Here is a 22,972-nt window from a genome sequence, read left to right as displayed (position 1 = left end):
CTGGGGAGACAGGACAGGAAGGCACCGGTCAGCAGCCGCGGGGCCCCTCCTCCAGCCCCTCCTCCGCGCCTGGGGGAGCGGTGTGGGCTCTGCCCCATGCACCTCAGAAAGGCCGAGCCTGTCTGGGGGAGAACAGGCAGACGGAAGTTTCCAGAATAAAGTCAAAGGACTGTCCCACCCAGCACTTCAGATAAACCCTCCCCACGGACATGGACACGTCTATTAAACTTGGTTTTATTTTTGGATGCGGCCTACAGCCCAACGAAAACCTGCCCGGGAGCCTACGGACGCCTGGGCCCAGACTGACGCCACACCCTTGTCCCACCGAGGCGTCCACCTCAGGAAGCGCCCAGGTGCCCGGGCCGTGGCCTCGGACTTTCGCTGTGGCGGAGTGTGTGCCTCGCCCTGACTTAACTTCCCTGGCCGCACGGGCCCCGCTTCCCGCCCACCGGCCCGGTGCGGCAGCGGGGGGAGGCCTGGGGCCCCTTGGGAATGGAGCCACCACAGCCAACCAACTGACATGGCGAGAAGCAGGTGGGGCCTGGGACCACCAGCTGAGCCCCCGACGCCCTGACACTAGCCGCCGGGCTGAGGCCCAGAACTCACCGGCTCCGGGCTCTGCACTGCCCAGCGGGCCTGCCCTGGTCCATGTAAAACCGCTCGCCCCACCCCGTGGGCATTTTGATTGGGTTGCACTGAACTAACAGCAGGTGCATTTAACCAGAATGAACCAACTGGCTTTGGGGGACCCTCAGCCACGCTCCCTGCACGCCCATCAGGATGGTGGGTCTGCTTTCTCGTGGTGCATCTCCTACAGCCTTCAATACAGTCTAAAATTTTTCCTTGCAAAGGTCTAATGTGCTTTTTAGGTTAGTTCCAAAATACCACGTGGTATTTGCCGTGAATGGCACTTTACTCTCTACTAAATTTTCCTGTGCTTTCAGCTGGAGGAGAAAAATGCCACCGTCTTCCTGGGCTGCTCTGTCCTGGGCACCTGCTCGCGTGGGGCCCCTGCCCCTCCCCCTCCCCGGCCCGTGGTCAGGATCCGCAGAAGCTGAGCTAACGGTTCTCCGCCTACTCCATCCGCCAGAGCGTCCACACGCTCTCGCCAGAAGCGGCGACTTACGGCCCCAGGCCCTGCAGGAATTTCGTTCATTGAAGACCCAAAGCAGCAAACACGGCTACAGGCAAAACGTCCCTAATCTCTGCTTCTAACAGCATTACACCTGCTGACAGCACGGAGCACTGACCACCCTTCAACTTCCTTCAGGGAAAAGGGGGGCCGACGGCGGGCCTGTTCGGGCACGTCCCGGCCTAGCTTGGCTGTGGTCCTGAAGGAGCGACGCTTGCCCACCCCATCCTCCCGGGAGCTGCAGGAATCGGGGGTCCGCACGGGCCGACCCTGAGTGTCCAGAGCAGGATGTGCTGAGCGCAGAGCAAGCCCCCAGCCCCCTCCACTGGAGGCAAAGGTCAGGGGAGAAGGCGGCGGGCAGGGCTGTGGCCAGGGCTGGGAAGGTCGTGTGTGCTCTGAGCCCACCCAAGCTGGTCCTTGACCATGAGGCGGGGCAGGACAGGTTCGCCTGGAGGGACACCTGCGGTCAACAGGAGGTCTGGGAGGTGAGGCCGGCCACCCCGGGCCTCACCCGCGCTCCCCGGGGGGCAGGAGCCGCACAGACGCACGCTGCTCCAAGAGTGCCGAACGGGCCGGCTCGAAGCGTCCCTTGGAGACGCAGTGCAGACGGGAGCAGGGTCGGGTCCCGGGGGCTTCAGGAACCACCGCGTGACCCTCAGCTGCACCTATGGCGCTGTCGCTACGGGAAAGCCCTCGGGAGCCCTGGCCACCGGGGGTCCCACTGAGGCTGCACCCCGATGCCCCAGAGCCCCCTGGGGACCTGCCTGGGGCAAGGTCCGGGGAAGTGCTTTGGGCCCTGCGTTCGCAGCAGCATGGAAAGCCCACCCAGGGAAGTGACGGACAGTGCCCCACACACCGCGGAGCCATCGCCACAGGGCGCCAGGGCCCGAGTGCAGCCCCCCGGCCGCCGCCAGGAGCCGACGGGCCATCACGGGGACAGTCAGCCGGGTGAGGAGTGACACGGAAGGGCCCGGGAGGCCCGGAGCCGTGACAGGCTGCCCACCGGGCCTTCGGTCCGCGTTCTCAACCTTGCTGCTGCCGTGGGGCCTGCCCACGTGTGATACGGCGGGCGAGAGAAGCTGGCCGTGAGGGGCGCCCTGGCCGGGACGGGCAGGGCGGTTGGGGGGCGGCGCCCGCAGCCCGCGGACCGGGGGCCCTTGCTGTGGACAGACCCCCGGAAGGGGCCAGCCGCCCCCAGAGCCAGGCCAGGAGCGAGCAGGGCGGTTGGGGGGCGGCGCCCGCACCCCGCGGACCGGGCAAGGCCAGCGTGGGCCCGGGAGGGGGCCCTGCCCAGGCCACTCCGAGGATGGCCCAGCGCTGCCTGCCGGGGCGGCCGACGATTAACGCTCGCTGCACACGCGGACTCATCTGAGAGCAAACACCGCGCAGGGCGGGGACGCGGGACGAGCCGCCGGCCTGGCCCCGCATGGTGGGGAGTGACCGCCACAACGAATGGCCCTGCGATAAAGCTAACAATCGCGCACCTGTCCTCCCAGCCCCTCGGGCTCCTTCCCGCAGGATGCAGGATGTGGGCAAGCGGCCCCTTTGCCAGGGCGCTGCCGACAAGGCTCAGCCTGCATCTGAGCGGCGGGCGGGCTGGTGGTGTCACCAGGGCCCGAGGCCAGCAGCCAGGCCGGAAAGGCACAAAGGCCCACTGTGTCGGCTGCCCGACTCCGCAGGGCCGGCCGCCGTGCGCGAGAGACGCGGGCTCAGGAGGAGCCCAAGGGTGGAGGGGGCGGGGGCCCCCGAACCTGGCCAGACAGGCCCAGTTCTCACCGAAGCGGGAGGCGGAGAATTGGGGGTGCTGCGGGAGACCCTCCTGGGCTTCTCGCTCGGGGAGAACGTGAGTGTTCCCAAGTCACGGCCCTGCTGAGGGCAGACGGGCCCGCGTGGCCAGCGAATCGGCAGACCGTCCACCCGTGCACGGCAGCCCCGGAGGCCGGCAGGCAGTGGCCGCGCAGGAACTCAGTTTCCAAACACCTGAGACTCCTGGGGAAGAAAAGGAGGCGGAAGGAAGCTGCATCTGAACTGAGCAATAACATTCACACTGCCGTGGGGAGGAGGAGCCCGGGGCCAGGGGCCAGGAGGGGCCGTGGTCAGAGCCGTAGAGCTGACCCGGCTCTGTGGACACAGGTGCCCGCAGCGTCCCCGGCGGGGTGACTGGCGGCGTCCCGAGTAACCGGTGCCCTGGCCCTTCGCCCCTCAGCGCTTGCCCCCGTGCCTCCGCTTGGGCCGTGTCCACCCGGCGCTCGGTGACCAGCTGGACAAGCTTTCTGGCTCCCTTCCCAAGAGCCAGGCCGGGCACACAGCAGGGAGCTCAGCCTTTTTGTCCAAATGTCACCATTTTATGTTTATCGTTACAGACAGGAATCTATAGATGGTCCAAAGTTGAATTATGGCCAAAAAAGACGTCTGAAAAGTGCCTCCGAATCTTTAATATAAAAATAAATGTATCCACTGAAGAGAGACAGCCTTCTCTGGCCAGAGCCGTGTGATACATTTTATCCCTGTGTTATAGATATTTTTGTCTTTTTCGAAAGCTCTCGCTGGATCTTTTTCTGTAATTAATTTGCCCAGTAAAAATCTCTTTCCCACCGTGGAGCGTTTTTGTCCGTCCTCGGGAAGGCGTGACTTTTCCCTGGCGAGGTGTGTACTCTGACTGTGCGTCTGTCCACCTCCCCGGTCAGCTTCACTCTCTGGCACACGTGTCACGCAGAGCCACCAGCGCAGGGGGCGCAGCAGCCCTCCACCCCCCGGCGGCTCCCGCGCCACAGACAGCGGCCCCAGGCCCGCGGGGAGCAGGGGTCCGGCCGCTTCAGCCGCCAACGTCCATCCATTAAAGGTGGCGTCTCGGTTACTTCCAGGTTTGGGGAGTTCTTGGCCGTGACGTGTGGACCCCCAGGGGCCCGAGACCCTGTCAGGGGCTGGAAGGTAAGCTCTATGTTCGCGATTACACGGAGACGCTACTTGCTGTTGTCGTGGTGTTGGGGACAGCCCCCTCCTCAGCCCCACCCAGGCGAAGCCGCACGAACGCTTCCTTGATTGAATCTCAGGCCTGGGAGACACAGTTTAGGAGTCCGTGGGACGAGAGGGGGGCGTGGGGGGCGCATCCCGCCACCGCTGGGAATTCTCGAGCCCCAGTGACGGGAGGCTTCCTGCGGCGGGGGCGGTTCTGAGGGCGCGGGTGGGCAACAGCGCTCTACAGGGACTTGGGTCCAGGGCAGGGCCGCGTGCAGGGCGGGCGGAGGATGCCACGCCACGGGAGGCCTGCAGCCACCGCGTTAGTGGACGAGGCAGCTAAGCCGTCTCATCTTCATACTTGGATCTCTTTATTTTAAAACCAACGACAGTAACTCAGAATGACACTCTATGTTAGAAACTCCCTGCTTGCTGGATGCACAGGACAGGCTTTGGTGGTCACCTCTGGGGCGTCCCAAATCACCGCCACTCACGCCGGGCCCTCCTGGGGAGAGGAAAGCGGGGGCTCCCGCGATCGGCCCAGATCCGGGTTGACAGTGGGAGCCGCAAGCGGACGCTGGGCCGGAGGGCAGGGAGGGCGGACAGGATGACAACGCGGGACACGGAAAGCTGACCTGATATCACCTTGTCCACTGCAAACAACCGGCCTCACGGTCGGCTCTGCGTCAACTTGAGGCGAGTCACACAGCGAGCCAGGTGGGCACGGCTCATGCCAGCGCCAGCATCACGCTCTTTGTCCACCAGTTATTCTGAGCACGAACTTAAAGCTTTTTATGTCACCAGCACGTGGAAACACCACGTGGCGTTAAAGGCCTTCACTTGGCCTGGTCCTGAGCGCCGTCCCTGGCCACTCGGGGTTGGCGGGCGTCATCTGGAGCGCAGGGTGGGGCCTGGAGGGTCGCTGTGGCGGGCACCCGCTGCGCCCACTAGCCTGGCCTGGCCGCGCTCTCTGCCTCTACCCCACCCCGCCGGTCACTTTGTGGTTTTGCCTCACGAAGGTGCAAAACTGTGCCCGAGGCTGAGAAGAACGAGAATTGAAGGCTCTACAAACGCCTGAAATATTAGCACCTCTTCCAGCAAAGTGACACACAGCATTGAGTTACAGTCCATTAGGAGTGGGGTTCTGTTAGCCCGCGGAGAACAGTCACGAACGTCTCTGCTCAGGAAACACCCCCCCGCCCCCATCGCTCTCCTTAGGAGACCTGTCTGCTCGAGCACCTCTGAGGACCGTCCCGGGCACGCGATTAGCCACAGCCTGGAGCCACGGGGGGCACGGTGGCCTCCACTCCAGGCTCTGCACTGACCCCGCCCCCAGCCCCTGGCCCCCAGCAGCTGGGAGCTCGCCGCCACCAGGACGGGGACCAGGACTCCGCAGCCAGTCTGCAGTGAGTCCACTGCTTGGATAACAAAGTCAAAAGGTGCAGAAAGGTTCTGAAAACCAGGCGCGGCGCCCCGAGGCTGCCGCTCAGGACACCCTGCTCCCGTGGCACTGCCCGTTGGCGCCAGGGATGCCCATGGCTCTTGCTAATTCCCCGGCTGCCAAGCTGGAGCAAACAGGCCTCACAGAGAGGAAAGCTGGGTGAGGACAGGCACGACGGCCTGGGGTGCCCACTGCCCCTTGAATGGACACTGTCCACACCCCCCGTCCCCCGCCCCCAGGAGGTGCCAAAGTCCGGCAGCCAGTGAAGCACAGACCGTCCCCACAAACGCCCAGAGCCACGCGCGAGGGCCCACAGCCTCGGAGCCCACGCACCTTTGTCCCGGCCGCCTGGCCCACGTGGGAGGGAAGGGCCGTTTTCACAGAACGGAGTCGTGAGGATGACACGGGCCTCGGGAGCGTGGGAGGGGCTGGCGTGGCCCTTCTCTGTGACTGAGGGGCTGCCACATGCACACCCCGCCCTGCCCGAGGCCACGCAGACAAACGCAGATGTGGTGTCCCTCACTGAGCAGCGCGGCTTCCGGAAAGGTCCCCACGGGGCTCAGCCACACCAGTAGAAACAGAACCGGGAGGTTCAGCCTTTCCACCTCAAAGAGGGCAGCGTGGTGGAGCCTGGACGCAGGACGGCCCCGTGGGCAGGATGTGCAGCTGGCGGGCACCCCAGCAGACTCCCTGCCTCCTTCCAGGGCGGGGACGCTGGGCACACGGGATGCGACGGATGCCTCCCATGGCCTCCTCCCCCCGCCTGCCCCTCCCCATGCAGGACCAGGGCAGCCCAGGCGCCAGGCTCCTCAGGTGGCTCCTCAGTGGCTTCCACCCCTCAGCTCGGAGAGAAGCGATAGACGGACGGTCTGCAGGGAAACCGCTCCAGGCCAGAAGCCCCCCCCACCCCCCGACAGCTTCCAAGAGCGGGAGATGGCCCTAGGCTAGCAGCTGTGCACAGAGGACACCCCCTGCACGCCCCAGCAACACCCCCACCCGTGCAGGCAATGCATACACCCAGGAAACACACATGCATACACATATACACACGAGTTTTGCACCACATGCACGAACTGCACACAAGCTCATGCACCCACCATGCACATGCACACACCCCATGTAAATACCCATGTACATGCAAACACCTATTCGCTCATATGTGCACATACCACATACATGTGCAAACACAGCTCATGCACACACATAACCACACCTGTGCAATGCACACGTGTACACAGCCATGTACTTGCACACACACACACACACCACAAATAGGCCCATGCGTACACACACCCACATGTGCACACACAACCCACCCCCACCCCAAGACACACTGCACACACCCATGCACATACACCCACATACCCACACGTGTGCACATACAACCATGTATGCATACGACTCTGCATGCACACGTGTACACCCACACCATGTACATACACTCCAACGTGTGCACACCCATATCCGTGCACGTGTGGATACTATATGCACACACGCAAACCCATGCACTGCACAAACACATGCAATCAGTCTATAATCCGATCGCCTACATCCGGCACACACACTCACACAGGTAAACACACACACACCCCTACACACACGTGCACATACTCTGCACACACATGCACCCACACGCATGCGGTGCCACATCCATGGACACGTGCCTACACAGTGTGCACAAGAGAATACACCCCCGCACAATCCTCTGTGCACACACCCTACACACGTGTGCACAGGAGCTCACGCTCCTACACACACACACACACACACACACACACACACACACAGAGCACTCCTGAGGTCGCTTATTTTCCGGCAGAGTCAGAGAACACATCTGGGTCCAAACCACACAGCCACCGTTTCTAACCAAGTCCCTCTGCTGTCCCGCTTCCCTCTGCTTCCGCTGACATAGCCCCGTGTCGGGAACAGCCCTGCAGGCCCCCCATGGCAACCCAGGGGGCTGTGAGCTCTAGCCGACGGCCACAAACACGGTTTTAAAATGCAGCAGAGCCAAGGGAGGGGGCTGGGTGTGACCCAGGCATCCAGGGAGTGGGGGAGGGGTGGGTGACGTGGGCAGTGGGGGAGGGAGGGATGAGCCGGGCAGTGGCCGGAAAGGCCGCAGGAGCCTTTGGTGGGTCTTGCACCGCCGGCTGTGGCAGGGCTGACAGCTCAGGCGTACTTCCTCCTGTGAGCTGGACCCCCAGCTTTGGGAGCCGATGATTTAGTCTGTAAACCACGATTTTTCCCACCTCAGAAAACTTCGAATGCTACTTCCCAGTTAAAGGGAGACCGTCTGACCCCTAAACTGACGGTCCTCCCAGGCCACCTCCCTCGGGTGGCAGCCGCCACCTCCAGGCAGAGGGGCACCTCTGCTGTGACGGGCCCAGGACACCGCCCCTGCAGCGCGGGCTCGTTCCCAACGCACCTGCACAGTCACAGGACGTCCACAGGCTCCCGGACGAGGGCGGGACCTCTCGGGGTCATTCTCCTGCCACGCGAGCCCACCAAACCCCGAGGCGGGTGCGCCCCAGACTGAGCGCAGGTGACCTCGAGGTGCCCGCAGCCCCAGGTACCCTGACGAACCCCAGGCCCTCCCTGGAGTTCCTCCGGCTTGGCACCAAAGCATGCCCACCCCCACCTACCAGTGGGATCTCAGAGGCCGGGGCTACGGCCGCCTTCCGGGGGGACAGCCTGTGCTTCCTGGAGACCGCCAGCCGCGGCCCGGCTGGACCACGCAGCCTTGTCCCACCCGACTCTGGACGTGCCAGTCTCTCTGCCGCCTAGGGGTGGGGGGCTCGTCCCTTGGCCACCTGAGCACGGACCACGACCGCATCTTCTGCGCCCTGCACCTACGGGTGACCTTCAAGGCTGCGGCGTTTGGGAGACGCTCGAGGGGCTGACGCCAGCTCAGGGCACACGTGTCCACAGGGCTATGCCTTCGGCAGCCCCAGGCCCCCTCCCTCCTGGCCGGCTCCACAGCCCTGAGAGAGGCGCTGGACCCCGATCAAGCGGGAGGGACGCCTGGACCCCGGCTCTACCCTCAGGAGGCGCGGGCTGAACGAGTCCCTCAGGACGTCTTTAGACTCCGGCTGTGCCCGGGAGCGTGGTTCACCGCACATCATATGTACGTTTAAAGCAGCGTCAGAGACTGAGGGCAGCGTGGCGGTCAGCACCTGGACGGCATTGCTGAGGGCCGCCCTTCTGGTCCTGAGCCGCCGAGTCACAAGTTCACGGGTGTTGGAGCCGCTGCTGGGGGCCCACCAGGCACCCCAAGGGCCCAGGTCCCTGCTTCTCTGGCCCCTGAACCTCGCACCGCTGGTCTGGGCGCCGACCCGGAGCTGCGAGCCCCCGGGCGCCTTGGCCGCAGGGCCTGGACCCGCAGCGAGTCCCATGTCCAGTGGATGGCGGGGGGCCCTTCAAGCCTGCACACGCTTGACCACTGGAGTGTGTGGCCCAGGAAGCAGGGGGGACCTTCAGAGGGAGGCTGAGAGCACCTGGCCCCCCAGCGCGTTCTGGACGCCAACCGTTCCTCTGACGTGGATCTGAGGCGTTTACTGCCGGGCCCGACGCGGACGAGGGGGGGCCAGGCGGCGCTCTCGGCCCCGCTCGCAGCTCCTCACCAGGTCCCGTCTACCTGAGAAAGCTTCCCTGAACCTGCCCCAGGCCCATTTTCTCCCAAGTGATGAGAATTTCTACTTGGAATCAATGAAAGGAGAGAGACGGGTGGGAGAAGCCCGTGACGGGGCGTCCGTGTCTTTCCAGACAGGCCCGCGGGCCGAGCGCCCACCTGGTGTCCTGGCCACTTCGTAACCGTCTCTCTCCCCCGACCCCGGCCCTCTGCAGCCCCGGGCTGGTCGGGAGGGAACGCACTGTTATTGCTGCGGATTTCAGGACTCTATGAACACCAGAGCAAAACCCAGCAAAAGCTTACACACCCGAGAAAGACAAATACAGACAAACCAAACCAAAACCCACCCCACGACGGTTCCAGAAAGATCCAGAACGTAGAGCTGCCTGTGTGGGCCCCTCGTAGGCTAATCTGAGAGGCCACGTTGGGAGAAAGGAGAGAACAGACCCCCTGCTGTGCTCAGTGCGGGGGGGAGGGGGGAGGAGGCACAGGTGGGCACAGACGCACGGACAGGAGGACAGTTACCTGCTGGCCCAGCGAGCGGCAGTCCTTACCTGGGAGGGAACGAGATGTCCAGTTCATACAGTCTGTCCTTAAAGACAGACAGCTCTTTGTCAAATTCTAAGAGCTGAAGAAAAGAAACAGAAAAAAATATGGGGTCACTTTGGTTTGCCTCCCAGGGGCACCGAGAAGCCCTGGGGGAGGGTCTGTCTGCAGCAGGGACCTGCAGCTTCCGGGAAACGGGCGCTGCTCCAGCACCAGCCCTGCACATCACCCGGGCCGCGTGCAGGCCTCCCGAGGGCGGGCCCCCCGGGCGTGCGGCCGGAGAGACCCGGGGCACCCTGCAGACCCTTCTGTGCGAGGCCCGCTCCGGACTCAGCCCCTCTGCCACCGGCGCTGGACCCATGCTGCCTGCGCCGACCGGCCCCGCAGGGCCGCCTCGCTCTGCTGAGACCACGCGGTGCAGCCGCCGTGGGCACTGGCGTCGCCTCCGAGGGGCCCTCAGGCAGTGTCCAGCAGGGGGGACACCGTTTTGCCCAAACTAAGTCAAGAGAGTAAGAGCGCTGACCTCACACAGGAAGATAAAAATCAAGACCTGGCCCTGAGGGGCTCTTCAGAGCCACACCCCACGGGGCACCGTGCCCCCAGGAGGGAAGGGCACTGGCAGCGTCCGGCCACCATGGCCACGCACACCCTGGGGATGCGGTCATCACTCACGTCCCCTGCAGCTGTGCGGGAGCACGGCATTGTGCAGCCCCCGAAGCCACCCCGTCCTCTTCCTCCGCTACCTCATCCGTCACTCCCGAAGCGTGCAGTCAGCAGTGCCGTGTACACGGTCGTTACCGGGCGCCAGGCTGCTACCTGGGCCACCTGCACGTGGCCCTCCCCGCCGAGCCTGCGTGCACCGGGCCGGTCAGAGGGAGGCGGAGCTGACACCTCCCCCGGCAGGAGCCCTTGATGGTGTCTGTGGTTTGGGTCGGGGGATAAACCAAAGCTCCTTTTGCATAAACGGGACCACTTCAGACACAGCTGCCTGATTTCAGTCTCACACAGGTTCCTGCAGCATCCTGGACACCCGGAGACGGAGGCACAAAGAGCCTCGGACCCTGCCTGGTGAGGCTTGGATACTGGACCCCGCAGGTGACACTTGTGAGCCCATATCTGCTGCGAGGAAGCGCCCGTGGCAAACCCCACGCCGCTCAGCGCCCCCTGACGGCCATGCCGGGGCCCTAGGGGTGCAGGGCCAGGAGTGGGGACGCAGGACGGGGAGGGGCATGGGGTGGAGGAAGGGTTGGGGGAGGGGGAGGGGAGGCACGGGGAGGGAGCTGCGGGTGCGGGAGGGGGAGGGGCGGGGGGCGGCACGGGGGGGCGGCAGAGCCCCTCAGCTTCCCGGCCCCGGTGGCCCCTGCCTCTGCATCGAGGAGAAACACACCCCACTTCCGGGGAGCAGCCCAGGCCAAACAGCTTCCGGGAGGTTTTGCAGAGTTAGCGCCTCAGGGGTGCCGGGGATGGAGGGGAAGTGTGTGTGTGTGTGTGTGTGTGTGCGCGCGCGTGTGTGTGTGTGTGTGTGTGAGAAGCATGAGCGTGGGGCCTGGACCAGTCCCGTGCTCACGTGTGTTCGCACGCACGTGTGCCTGGAGATGCCCTCGCATCACACTCGCAGGCGCACACCCCCCCCACGGAGGCCGGCGAGGTGTCTCATCCACAGCGCTCCAAGCGTGAATTGCTGGCCTTCGCAGGTCACACGGGAAGACAGCCGTGGTGCTGCGTGGCGGCTGCAGGCAGGCGCGACCGTCGGGAGAGGCGCCGGCCCGGCGGCGAGGTCAGGCGAGGAGCAGCCGCGGCACCCCTGGCGACCGGCCACCGACCCCGACGCCGGCGGCGGCCTCCTCCCCCCAGAGGGCTCGGTCCCGCGCCCGGGAACCTGCAGGCGGTGAGCGGCCCGAGCCTCTCCCACCGAGAGCTGCCAAGCCTTTCAATCTCTCCCAAATTTAACTCAGACTCTTGAGAGAAGGAAAGAAACATTCGGGACACGGTAAGTCCGCGAGGCGTCCCGACGGGCTCGCCGCCCCGTCCTCTGCGTGACGGGCACAGGCGTGTCCGCAGAGCCCCGCACGCACGCTCTCACTCCTGCGGCCCCGGCCCCGCCGTGGGGCCGCCCCCGGCCGCGTCCTCCCCGCTCCTCCCGCCGAGATCTCTGGGTCGTGGGCGGCTCTGTCGCCCTCACGAGGCCCGCTGCCAGCGTCCTTCCTGCGGAGACCTGGCGCTCGGGCTGCTCTGGGTCTTCGCGTTTGGCGTACGGCTCAGGACTCGCCGAGCTCCTGAGGACCAGGCCTTCCAGCCGCGCTCTGAGCCTCCAGGCGCTGCCTCCGAGCGACCCGCGAGGTCTGCGCCGCGCTGGGGTCTCAGCTCCGCCGCCCAGCCGCGTCTGTCCTGACACTTAACTCACCTGTGGAGACCCTTCCACCTCAGTGACTGCTGCTAGCACTTCTCAGACCTTTTAATCTGCCTGCTTTTTTCAGGGTGTGCTATTTGTTTCTGTTCCTGATTCTTTCACGTTTTCAATACCTTTAAATCTCATCTTATAATTTTTATCAAGTATTCAGTTATCTGACGTCTGCGGACTCTCGCTACCGTGGAGTGCTTCCTACACGCTTTGTACCCGGGGCTGTGTTTTGTTCCTGCTGCCCCACGGCCCCCAGGGCTCCACGCCCTGAGTCCACGGGAGCGATGGGGGCTGGAGCCACGGCTGCTGCCACAGGAGGCCAGCGTGAGGTGTTTCTGATGAGAAATGACAGTGCCTTTCTGTTGAAAGGGTAATCTGTATCTCTCTGAGATTTTTCACAAAGTGGTAACCAATTTCACATGTATCTTTAACATTCTTCTTGATTACAAAGTGAAAAACAGAGTAGGGCGTGTGTGGGCAATGATTAAGCGGCCCGCTGATCGTACGTATCTGTCAGGCGCTGTCCCGGCTGCACACATTCCTCTGTTACTGCAGAGACGCCGCGCTGATAAAGGGAAAGAGGCCGGAAAATCGATGCGCCCTGAGCTGGAGCAGTCGCTACACACCCAGAAAACATCTCTATCCAACGGGCCAAGCGCGGTGCAAACGCACGCGCCCTGCCCTGGGACAGCCGCGGAAAATTTAATCTCTCCAAATCCTCACCAGGGCACTCCATCCTGCAGCCCTGACAGCCACACTTATAATTAATTATACAATTTCGATGGGAATATCGACTAAACAAAGCTATAAATCATAGAAAAAGTCAATAGGCATGGACACACTCAATCATGTCCCGGCCAATGATTACTACTCTTAAAATACAATAATTATTTTCAGAGCCAGCTTGAATTAAATTTCTGTCAGACGGGAACAAGACTGGTGGCTGATCAAGGATGCGATGGATTTGGGGGCCGGGGCCGGAGCAGCACATCCATCCTGCTGTGGGCGTCTCGCGTGAAGGTGAGATGTCCTCCCAGGGCTCCTCAGGCCATTCATCGTCCCCCAGGGGGGTCTGGACGCCTGCCTCCCAAGTGGGACTGACACGCCGAGCTGCCGGGGCAGTTACCGCTGAGCCTAGGCCCTGCACCACGGGGACGCACGAGGCCACCCCCTTCCCCGGAGATTCCTGACCCGACGGGCGGGGCCCGCGGGCCTTCCAGAACCCACGTGGAGACCTCGTCTCTGCTTCGACTCCACTGCGTCTTCTCATCTGAGTCAGCCTCAAACTTCTCCCAGACACTCGAACTAACTTTCCTCCACCTTAAAGGAGCACGCTTTCACATGGTAAAAAAATACAGAACTAGAGCTTACGTCTAACGGTGACATCTGTAGTTTCCAGGGTGGTGACACATTCTCTAAGTGCTAACCGAGGGCAGCGGGGACTCTGGACCCACGTGTGACATCCCCGTGCCGCCCCCGCCCCGCACACCTGCCTCAGGACCCTGTTTCTCCCTCGCACAGCGGACCTTCCTTCTCACCAGTGTCCTGGCTCCCTCTGGAACGTTCTGGCCCCCTGGCCACCCCAGCACCACTCTCTGTGTCCACTGTTCCCCTCCCAGGGCGTCTCTGCTTTCTGCTCGCCCTGGTAACCACACTGGCCCTGGCTTCGAGGGGCCATCTCTGTGCTGGAGGCCCTCAAAGCCCACCCCGCCAGCCCTCCTCCAAGCTCAGAGGGTCGCACGGCTGCCCAGGGAGCAGACGACACCCCGAGTCTCCTGGGTACCTCACCTCCACACAGGCACACCGAACGCGTCGTGTCCCCAAACCTGCCCCGCGTGTTTCGGGCCTGGGAAGTCGCAGGACGGCAGCCAGACGCGGCCGCGCCCTACAGAGCCTCCCGTCCAGCCCAGCAGGGCCGCAGCTGAGCCGCGAGTGCCGTGTGCTGAGCCCAGGCGCTGCGGGACACAGCAGGAGCCCACCTCACCGGGACCCGGGGCCCCCTGCGCAGCCGAGCCGGGAACTGGCGGCGGGGACGCAGCACGACAGGCTGGGGGAGGTGCGTGAGGCGGCTCGGAGCGTCCGCGGGGGCAGAGGTGCCCCCCGTGCGGCTGAAGGAGGGGTGCGGGGTCAGCACAGAGGCCCCGGGCGTGAGCCACGCCTCGGAGGAGAGGTCCCGGTCCCGGGCTTTACCCGAGGCGGAGGGAGGTGGCCAGGGCCCAAAGCTGGGCCTGACTGGGTGGGTGTGTGGCCGGCCCTGGGCGGGCTCCAGGCCGGGGGTGGACAGAGGGGCAGCGGTCGGGAAGGAGGCAGGGAGGGCGACGGCCGGGAGCGGCAGACTCAGGCGTGTGGCAAGTCAGGACCCAGAAGCCGCCGGATGTGCAAGGCGAGGGAGGCCCGGCGGGTGACGAGGGCTTCCGGGGAGGACGGGAAGGCAGGGCGGGGACACGGGCTGGCAGAGTCGGCTGGACATCCGGAGAGCCCCTCTCCACTTAGACATGAGCCCTCTTCTGAGCGCCCGGCACGAGAGCTAGGGGCCCTGCCACACGGAGGCACGGAGCCCCCAGCCGGGCCGGTGCGAGTGCCCGGAGGGGCCTGAGGCAGACGCGAGACAGGGGCATCGTCCAGAGCTGGAAACTCAAGACCCAAAGGGTGACCAGGCCACTCAGGGGCGCCCAGAGCACAAGAGCTGAGCTGGGGTCAGAGGGGGACCAGGGAGCTGACCCATGAGGGGTGTGGTCCCGGGGGGGACGCTTCGGAGGCAGGCCCTGAAGTCCAAGCGCCATCCCTGGCCTTTGGGATAAAGACGTCCCTGAGGGGTGACAATGGTCTTGGTGGCAAGCGGGCGAGGTGGGGTGAACCGGGAAATGAAAATGGGGACAATGGTACAGACAGCCCCTTGCCAGGGTGGGAAGTGCAGCAAGGCCCCCAGGAGGCGGTGGGGGGGCACAGGTGCACAGCTGGGCGTGCGGTGAGGCTCCCACAGGTGTCCCGACCGCCCTCAGGCGCCGATACAACACAGGCGTCGGTAAACGCGTCAAAAGCGGGCCCAACTGACAAACGCACAAGAAGTAAAGGGCACCGCAGGTGCAGGCCCCCCTAGGCTATCCTGCTGCAGGGCCCGTGCCCGCCGGGTGGTCTGAACTGCAGGCGTCCGTTCACACATATCAATACTTCCCTCTGCGTGCGCGCACACACACACACACACGCACACGCACGCACACGCACACAGACACACACACGCACACACACGCACACGCACACGCACACACACAGGCACTCACGTGCGTTCGCGGCCACAGAGATGCCCCCGCAAATTTGCATGGTGGTTCTCTTCTTTCCAAAGGAAGCTCACGCCTCTGTGGGCCGGCCCTGAACCAGGGGTTCCGCACCCAAAGCCCCTAGTCCTCTCTGCCTCTCACCGGGGAGGACCCCAGTGCTGAGGGCCACGCTGGCCGGCACAGGCAGCGAGGTGGGTGGCCGCAGCCCAGCCGGCGGCAGGACGCCCCCCCGGGAAGGGCCCAGTGGAGAAGTGACGGGAGGGTGAGGGTTCAGAAGCCGACCCACAGGCTGTGACGGCACCGGGAAGCACGGTCCTGCGGAAGCGGGGGCGTTGGGAGGGGCCGGGGGCCAGCGCCACCCCAGAGCGGCTGCTGGGGGACCAGCTACACGTCGGATGCCAGAACTCACCGCAGTGCCGTTGTCATCCCGGAAAACCTCCTGGTTGAAGTAGTCAAAGAGCTTCTTCTCAAGCTGGAGCATCACCTGCCAAGGCGGGGGCCGTCAGAGCAGGTGGGGCCCCACCTCTCCCGCCGCGGGGGCCACAGGGCACGGCACCCGCCGCACCTACAGGGGCTCACCTTCCGGTCGTTGTCCGACTCTCGGAATATCAGCTTCACGACTTCGTTGGTGTCGGCGGCCCGCACGGTCTGCATCGTGGCCTTTGTGCAGAGAGTCTGGGAAAGACACGGAAGGAGCTCAGCCCCCCGGGGACATGCCAGCCTGCCGCCCGCCTCCCCTGCTCCCCGACCTCGGCTCAGGGGCTCACACCTCCCGCGGAGGGACCCGCGGCTCCAGACACGGCGGGGCCGCGCACCCGGCCCTCTGCCTGCCGCCCCAGGCTGCCCCGAGGACCGGGGACCCGGGAGGCCTGCGGGGGCTCCGCAGGGAACAGCCTGAGCAGCGGTCCTCCACAGCCACGGCGGGAGGGACGGTGAAGGGCAGCCAGACAGGCGCCGGGGGCCGCCTGGGGGACACAGAGGCCACGCCGGGGGCCCTGCGCACGGACGCCCACCAGCTGCGGCGGGGCCGGCGGAAGGGCGCAGGTGACAGGCTGACTGCGCATAGGCTGAAAGCTCTATTAAATCCAGGCTCCTTTATTAAATCCTTCCTGTCCCGACCTGGGTGTGGGGCAAGGAAGGCAGCAGGACAGGGGTTAAACAGGGTCGCTCCCCAGTCAGGACCAGGCTGGAGGCTGGCGCAGGGGCCGCGAGGCCTGGTGCAGTTAGGGGCACCGCAGGGCCGCGCTGACCGCACCAACACGGCAGAGACGAAGTACAGCTCTAAACGGGCTGAGAGACACCCCAGGTGCACAGCAAGTGCCCGCGAGGACGTGCCGGGCCCGGGGCCCCGCACGCCTCCCCTCAGGAAAGTCCATCCACGCGGAGTCCGGAAAGGGCAGAGCAGGGGTCGCGGGGGCCGGGCCGGGTGGGGTGAGAAGGCCACGGCTGGATTTCAGTTTGTGTGTAAGTTATACCTCCATAGGGCGGTTTTTTAAAAAGCACTAGGTGATTTTCATTAAAAAAAGAAAGACCACCGCAACTGAACTAGCGTTGACTTACCAAAAAAACCTCTTCGTCTAAGGAGCCCTCATGAGGTCACTTCGCGGCGGAGCCGCAGGGCTCGGAGGCTCGAAGCAGCCAGCGCTGGGGGAGACCCTCCCGCAACAGGGCCGAGGGCCCCGGGCAGCCCGGACGCCGATCCCCCTTGGGCCGCATTGACATTCAGAGCACAGACGGCTAATCAGGTCAAGCCCCCCACAGTGGCTTCTGGACTCATGTGTCACAAATCAGTCTGGCCGCCTTCAAACGGCCGGATTAGAACAAGCGCCTGGACCATCCGGCCGAGCGCGGCCACCCTGCCCAGCCCCCGGCGAGGAGGTCACCCCATCCAGATGCTAATGCGCTTAAGTGGCTTAAGCGCAGTGAATGGGGAGGGCTCGGCAGGCAGACGGCATTGTAGCCTCTCGGAAGCGATTCAGGAAATTCACGGTCTTCTCCCAAAGGCATCTGCTGGAAACTTTTTTTAAAAATTGCTTTATCTCGCCACTTCAGACGGGCTCCCAAAGGATAAACATCTGACCAGCCCAGCCCTTGGAGGGGGGCCTCCGCGGGCCTCGGGCCTCTCTCCCACACCCGCCAGGCCTCCTCCCGGGCGGGCCTTTCAATCCGCAGTCGTGACCGCTCATGCAGAAACTCCCGGGCCAGGGCCTTTCCGGCTCGCCTACTTACAGGAAGGCATTTTCCTCTTTTGAAAGGAGAAAAAAATTTCCCAAACGTTATTCTTAAAGAGCCGTCTAAGATTTATTTCACCATCAGCATGAAGGGCACAGGAGAGGTGGCCCAGTACTGTCTTCCTGGCACCCGGAGCCCCTGGCTTTTCACTTGGAATTTAGGGGCACAGGCTGCTGGGGTGGTGCCTGCAGGACCCGGCGCCGGCGTCAACCCAGAAGCGCAGTGTGCAGCGTTTTCTGCGAGTCCCGCAGTTTTACAGCCACTGAATCCGCACAAACCCCTGGGGCTCAGGGCGCCTGTGCAGCTGGCCCCGCTCCTCCCAGAGCTGCCCGCCCCATTGCCCCCATCCCGCCGTCACAAACGCTCCCCACCAGGGTCCAAATTCTATGCAGGCAGAGCCCCTTGGGTCCCCACAGGCAAGCCCATGAGTGCGGCCTTACAGAACCCGCCCTGCTCTCTGTCAGACTGGGGCGGGGGCGGGGGCGGGGGTGGGGGTGGGGACAGCCAGCCCCGTACCCGAGGACAGGCCCCGGGATCAGCCAGGAGCTGCTCAGGAACATTCCAGAGTCTGAGAAGCCTGAGCTGGGGGACACGGCGGGTTTCAGAGTCTGGGTCACGAGGCGCCTTCTGGAAAGACTGGGCGGTAAGTTTCCATCTGTGGAGGTCAGAGGCACACCGGTCGTTTTCTCATTGTAATTGCTAAGCTTCTAAATGGTAAATAAAAGCTGTAAGGCTCTCTTCTGTGCAGCCACTTCGAGAGGTAGTAGGTATGAAAAGAAAGCATCTCAGTTTGCGTTTCCTGATGGCTCGCCAGGCTTCAGACCCAGTTATTGTGATTCCAGAGACCCGGCTTCTGTCTGGACCCAGCACGCCGGGCCCAGAGGAAGGGGATCCCCCATGAGCCCCAGCTGACACGCACCCCAAGTTTCCAAAGACCCAGCGTAGGCCGGGCCGGCGGGCACCTGTGGTCGGCGTCCAGGACGTGCAGCGTATACAGGCGGGCACGCCTGGGGCTGGCTGTCGGGGTAACCAGAGAGACGGTGACCGTGTAACGGAGCTAATGGAGCCGGGTTCCAGGTGGAGGGCCCTGGGGGGGGCAAAGGCCGGGGTGGCAGCTGGGAGGTAGAGACAGGGCCTGAGGGGGGCTGGGGGCAGGCAGGGAACGGCCGGCGGGCCGCGCCGTGTGGAGGAGAGCTGACCCCTCAGCTCTGACCCCGCAGCCTGTCTTACAGAGGTCCCGGGCGGCCAGGACAGAAATTCAGGGCATATGCCCGGTCGTCACAGGCCTGCCCAGCGGTCCAGCGGGTTTGTTCTCTCCTCAGAGGCAAAAAGAGACTCAGAGCGCACTTCCATTCTACCTTTTTTCTCCACCTGAGAAAACGCAGGAAGTGATGCAGGTATTGGAAGCATACTTTGAATGGACACGAAGAGCTGCTCTTGCTTCTGTGTCTGCAAAGCCCGGTGTGGCCTGGGGGCCGCGTCTGGGTCTCTCTCCACCGGAGTCGGGAGTCCCGACATGTGAGCGTGCAGGGGCCTCTGAGGGCCCCCGAAGAAGCCCACCGGCCCACAGCCCGAGTGCGGGCGCCGCCTGCGGGTCCTGGACCCCGCAGAGGGCGCGGAGAGGGGTCCGCAGGCGCTGGGGCTCGCCCCCCTGGGTGCTCCCTGCCGGCCCGGGACGCGGCGCCCTCCCCTCGTGCGCCGCAGGACGCTCGGGCCTGCAGACGAGGGGCTGGGCTCAGGGGGACGCCTCCCGCCCCGGCGACACCTCGTTCCCGAGTTATCCTGGTGGCTGTTGAGCCTGACACAGACTGGGTGTTGGTGGAGGCACGGACCCCCTTCCTGCAGCCTGCCCCCCAGGTCCCCCGAAGCCACGGCGCCCCCCGTTCTCAGCGACGGGCCTCACGCCCTGGCTTCTGGGAGGCTCCGAGGAGCACCCGGGTCCCCGGGACGGCTGGGCACAGCCAGGTGACCGGGAGTCCAAGCTGCGGGACCCGGGGGGCGGCAGGGGACGCGCGTGCAGATTCACCCCCGTGGCCTCCTGACCTCTGCTGCGCTCTGGCTCCGCCCCCACACCTGCGCCCGGGGAAGGGGGCTCATCAGGACGTGAGCTCAGGAGGGGTGAGCGGGGTCACTGTCCGGCGTCCCGTCACTCGTGGGGCTGCACAGAGGTTGGGGCAGGTTTCATCCTGATTTCAAGCAGCGAGGAAAACCAGTCTGGCCAGATGACTGAGGCTGTCTCAGGTACAGGCAGTGCCTGACCCCTTGCACCTCTCCTCAGAGCCCTCTCTGCGTTCTTGCCCTCCACGTGGGGAGCGAGGAGGTTTAAACAAAATCAAAACGAACCACCAAGCCACTCTGGCACCCAAATTTAGACACTACCAGCAGATATTGGAAGTATCCTAGTTCATTCTGAGTCAGAGGACGGCACTCCTCTTTTCATTCAAATGCAGACCCCCTGAAGGACCTAACGCGTAGCCCCATTTCTGCCTGGGCCCCCAGGAGACGCTCACACCACGGAACGGGCCCCCAGAAGCAGGGACCAGCGGGACCAAGGGCGTCCAGCCCCCTGGAGGTCCAGCATTCTCTCGGCGGCACCCACCTGCCGGTGGCAAGGCCGCTCCCAGTCGAGGGCGTGGGTGGCAAGCCGGCACCTACACGGGGTCCTCCGTCCCCCTGCTCAGGCCTTGGGGGCTGGATTAACTTACTTTTCCATCAAGTGGAAAATACAACAGCCTTAAAATGAAAAATAACCAAAAGAGCAGCTTCCTGAAGTTGTGAAGCCCCCAGCCCCGCAGGGTCCACCCTGTCCCCGTGGTGGCATCCCGCCGCCTGGGGCCTGGCCTCCAGAGTCTCTATTTGGACGCGGGCCCTCGGGAAGGACAGCCAGCAGCCTCCAGTGTGAGGCCCGCTGCACACTGCGTCCCACCAGACTGGACACAGCTTCTGCGCCTCTGGGGTCCTTTCCGAGTGAGAACGGGGCGGGAACTCCTCCTGCCCCGTCACGGAGCCACGTTCCCGAAAACACAGGGAGCTGGTAGCGTCCTCACCTCCCCCTCCCCTGACCACGTCAGGGACCCGGCTCGGCCGTCCGCGCCTGGGCAGTGGGTCACCGCTGGGGAGGGGGAGCCAGCCGCCCTGTTTTAGCCTTGGACGAGGCTCCTTCTGGCCCCATGGAAGAGGAATGAGCCGGTCTGGACGGAAGCGCTGGTTCTGCAGCGAAGGGCCGGGCCGGCCTGCTCGACACCGTTACCGTGCGGAGGGGCCGGGGGGAGGGCGGGAGGCTGGCGGGTGGGCTCCATGCCCGGCCCTTGGCATGCGACCCTGCTCCAGAGCTTTCATCCCCTGACAACTTCACGCAGGAAAACACGCGGACCCTCTGAAAGCGTGAAATCGGAAACAAAGCCGGGGCACAAAGAGGCCGACCGGCCGTGGCCGCCGGTTCTCTCTTCAGCCACAAACGTGCGCGTAGGACCGACCCCCGAGAAGCTGAAAGGAAAAGCACGTAAAAGAAACACATCCTCATGGGCTGTAAACACCGCCCGGACGTGGCGTGCCCCTGGGTGAGGATGCTCGGCGGGGCCGCCGGCCTGGCCTCTGGCATCTTGGGGGTGACGCGGGGGAGCCCTGGCTCCGCCCGGCCCCTCGAGGACCCTCGCCCACTGACATCCGTGCCCTCGTCTCCTGCACAACATCAAAAGGACAGTGACCCTGCTCTGGAGGCCCCGCGTGGCGGGGGGGCGGTGGCTGCTCTGGGCTGCGTTTCAGACGCAGGGAGTGAGGCCAGAAAGGTCCCCTCAGACGGGGGTGGGGCGCTGGGGCTCCGCCGCCGCCTTCCACAGGACAGAGCGCGCTGGTCGGTGAGGCGCTGTGGGGAGCCCGGCCTCCACTCGCCACGGCCCGGGGACGGGTGGGGCGCACACAGGGCCGCCGCGGTGGCCCCGTACTCTGGCCACTCCCATGGGACCCGGCTCTGGGTCCACCTGCTGGAAGCAGACGCGGGAACAGAGCAGGTGCTTCGTCAGCTGCGTCTGCAGCCCCGGTGCCGGCACCTCGGGAGCAGGGGCCGGAGACCCCCGCCCACCTGCACCCGGGCACGGCCGGCCTCGAACCCGGCTTCCCGCAGGCCCGTGCGCTCAGCTCCTCATCCTCTGCGCAGAGGGGCTCCGCGCTCCGGGAACGGAAGCCGTCGGGGAGCTGGAACAGTGTTAGCTCCTGGTTCTAGCAAGCCGCAGCCACGAGCAGCTTCTCCTTCCTGCGGGGGCGGCCATCTCCTCCCCAGGCACTCGGACACCCTCGCCGTCCCTGTGCTGTGTGTCCAGCAGGAACCAGGCTGAGGCCAGCAATTTGCACCCGAGGAGCTCGGCATGGAGCTGCCGCCCCAGCTGGGCTGCAGGGCCCTGAGTCCTTGGGGTCCCCCCGCAACATCACGGAGATGTCAGAGAAACCGGGCCTAAGCATCCACGCCCTTCACTGAAAACCAGCCAACAAGGGCGTCAGGGAGAAATGCACCCCTGTCCCACGTTGTTTCCATCATCCTGTTACTTTTGGTTAAATTCTAGCCATAAAAATGTCTAAAAATAAACAGGCGTGCAAATAAACGTTCCGTCTGCATCCTCCTACAGCACAGATTACAGAAAGAAAGAGAAGGATTTCTAAACGACGGTGTACGAAGAAAGACCTGAGTTCTTTACCTAGGTTTTCTTTAGAACAAGTTAATGGAAAATCATTACCTTTTACATTTAGATTTTTTTTCCAAGGACTGGAAAACAGATCCCACTCTAGAGGATAAACGTGACCTTTTCTGCGATGACTCTCCCCGTGACTCTGGACGTTAACCCGGGTCTGCCTCCTGCTGTGCTGCATCCCCTTAACCCCACACCTGCCTCAGCTCTGGAAGGAGAACGGGGTCTCCAGGACCCACCGTGCCGCCGCCCCGACCCGGGCTGCCCAGATCCACCTCTTGGAATCGAGGGGTTAAAGGCTGCCTCTGGCACCTCACTCACAAGTCAGCGTGTGGGAGGTCTGGGTCCAACGCTGGGTCACCGTGAGGTGGGTACGGAGAATCAGCCAGCCGGCCCCGTGCCCTGGACACCCACCCACCCGCCAGGAACAGAAGAGAAGCACCATCCGTCCCAGGGATGGGCCAGTCCTTGGTCACCAGCGTCTACAGACGTCATTTCAGTCCTAAAGGCGTCCAGGGAGCAGAGAAGAAGGGATGCGGAGTCGGCGGCTTCGGAACCTGCCTCGGTCACATGGCTCCGCAGGAAAGTGCTCAGAAAAAGCCTTCACGAACCCTCTGACCATCCCCATCGGGGCAGACATGTGCCACGGCCTGAAAAGCAGGCGCTGGGCAGAC

At 64.2% G+C, this 22,972-nt stretch overlaps 1 protein-coding gene across 5 annotated transcripts in view; it reads right to left on the bottom strand.

Annotated features, from left to right (window-relative positions):
* Window positions 1-22,972, bottom strand: part of INPP5A (inositol polyphosphate-5-phosphatase A) — a 179,839-nt gene that overhangs the window by 3,998 nt on the left and 152,869 nt on the right. For 3 of the 5 annotated variants that reach the window (XM_007101183.4, XM_028480950.2, XM_007101184.4), the window contains 3 exons: window positions 15,964-16,059; window positions 15,794-15,868; window positions 9,714-9,787 (listed from right to left, as the gene is read on the bottom strand). In XM_007101183.4, coding sequence (XP_007101245.1) covers window positions 9,714-9,787; window positions 15,794-15,868; window positions 15,964-16,059 — 245 coding nt within the window. Of the gene's footprint in view, window positions 1-6,495; window positions 7,758-8,173; window positions 9,427-9,713; window positions 9,788-15,793; window positions 15,869-15,963; window positions 16,060-22,972 lie in introns of those variants that run through there. The other 2 variants (XR_008616268.1, XM_028480948.2) reach the window with 2 other exon arrangements.

The sequence above is a fragment of the Physeter macrocephalus genome, chromosome 20 (genome assembly GCF_002837175.3).
Source record: "Physeter macrocephalus isolate SW-GA chromosome 20, ASM283717v5, whole genome shotgun sequence".
Classification (NCBI taxonomy): domain Eukaryota; kingdom Metazoa; phylum Chordata; class Mammalia; order Artiodactyla; family Physeteridae; genus Physeter; species Physeter macrocephalus.
Note: the sequence above shows the minus strand (reverse complement) of the source record. Positions and strands in the feature narration are given on the sequence as shown.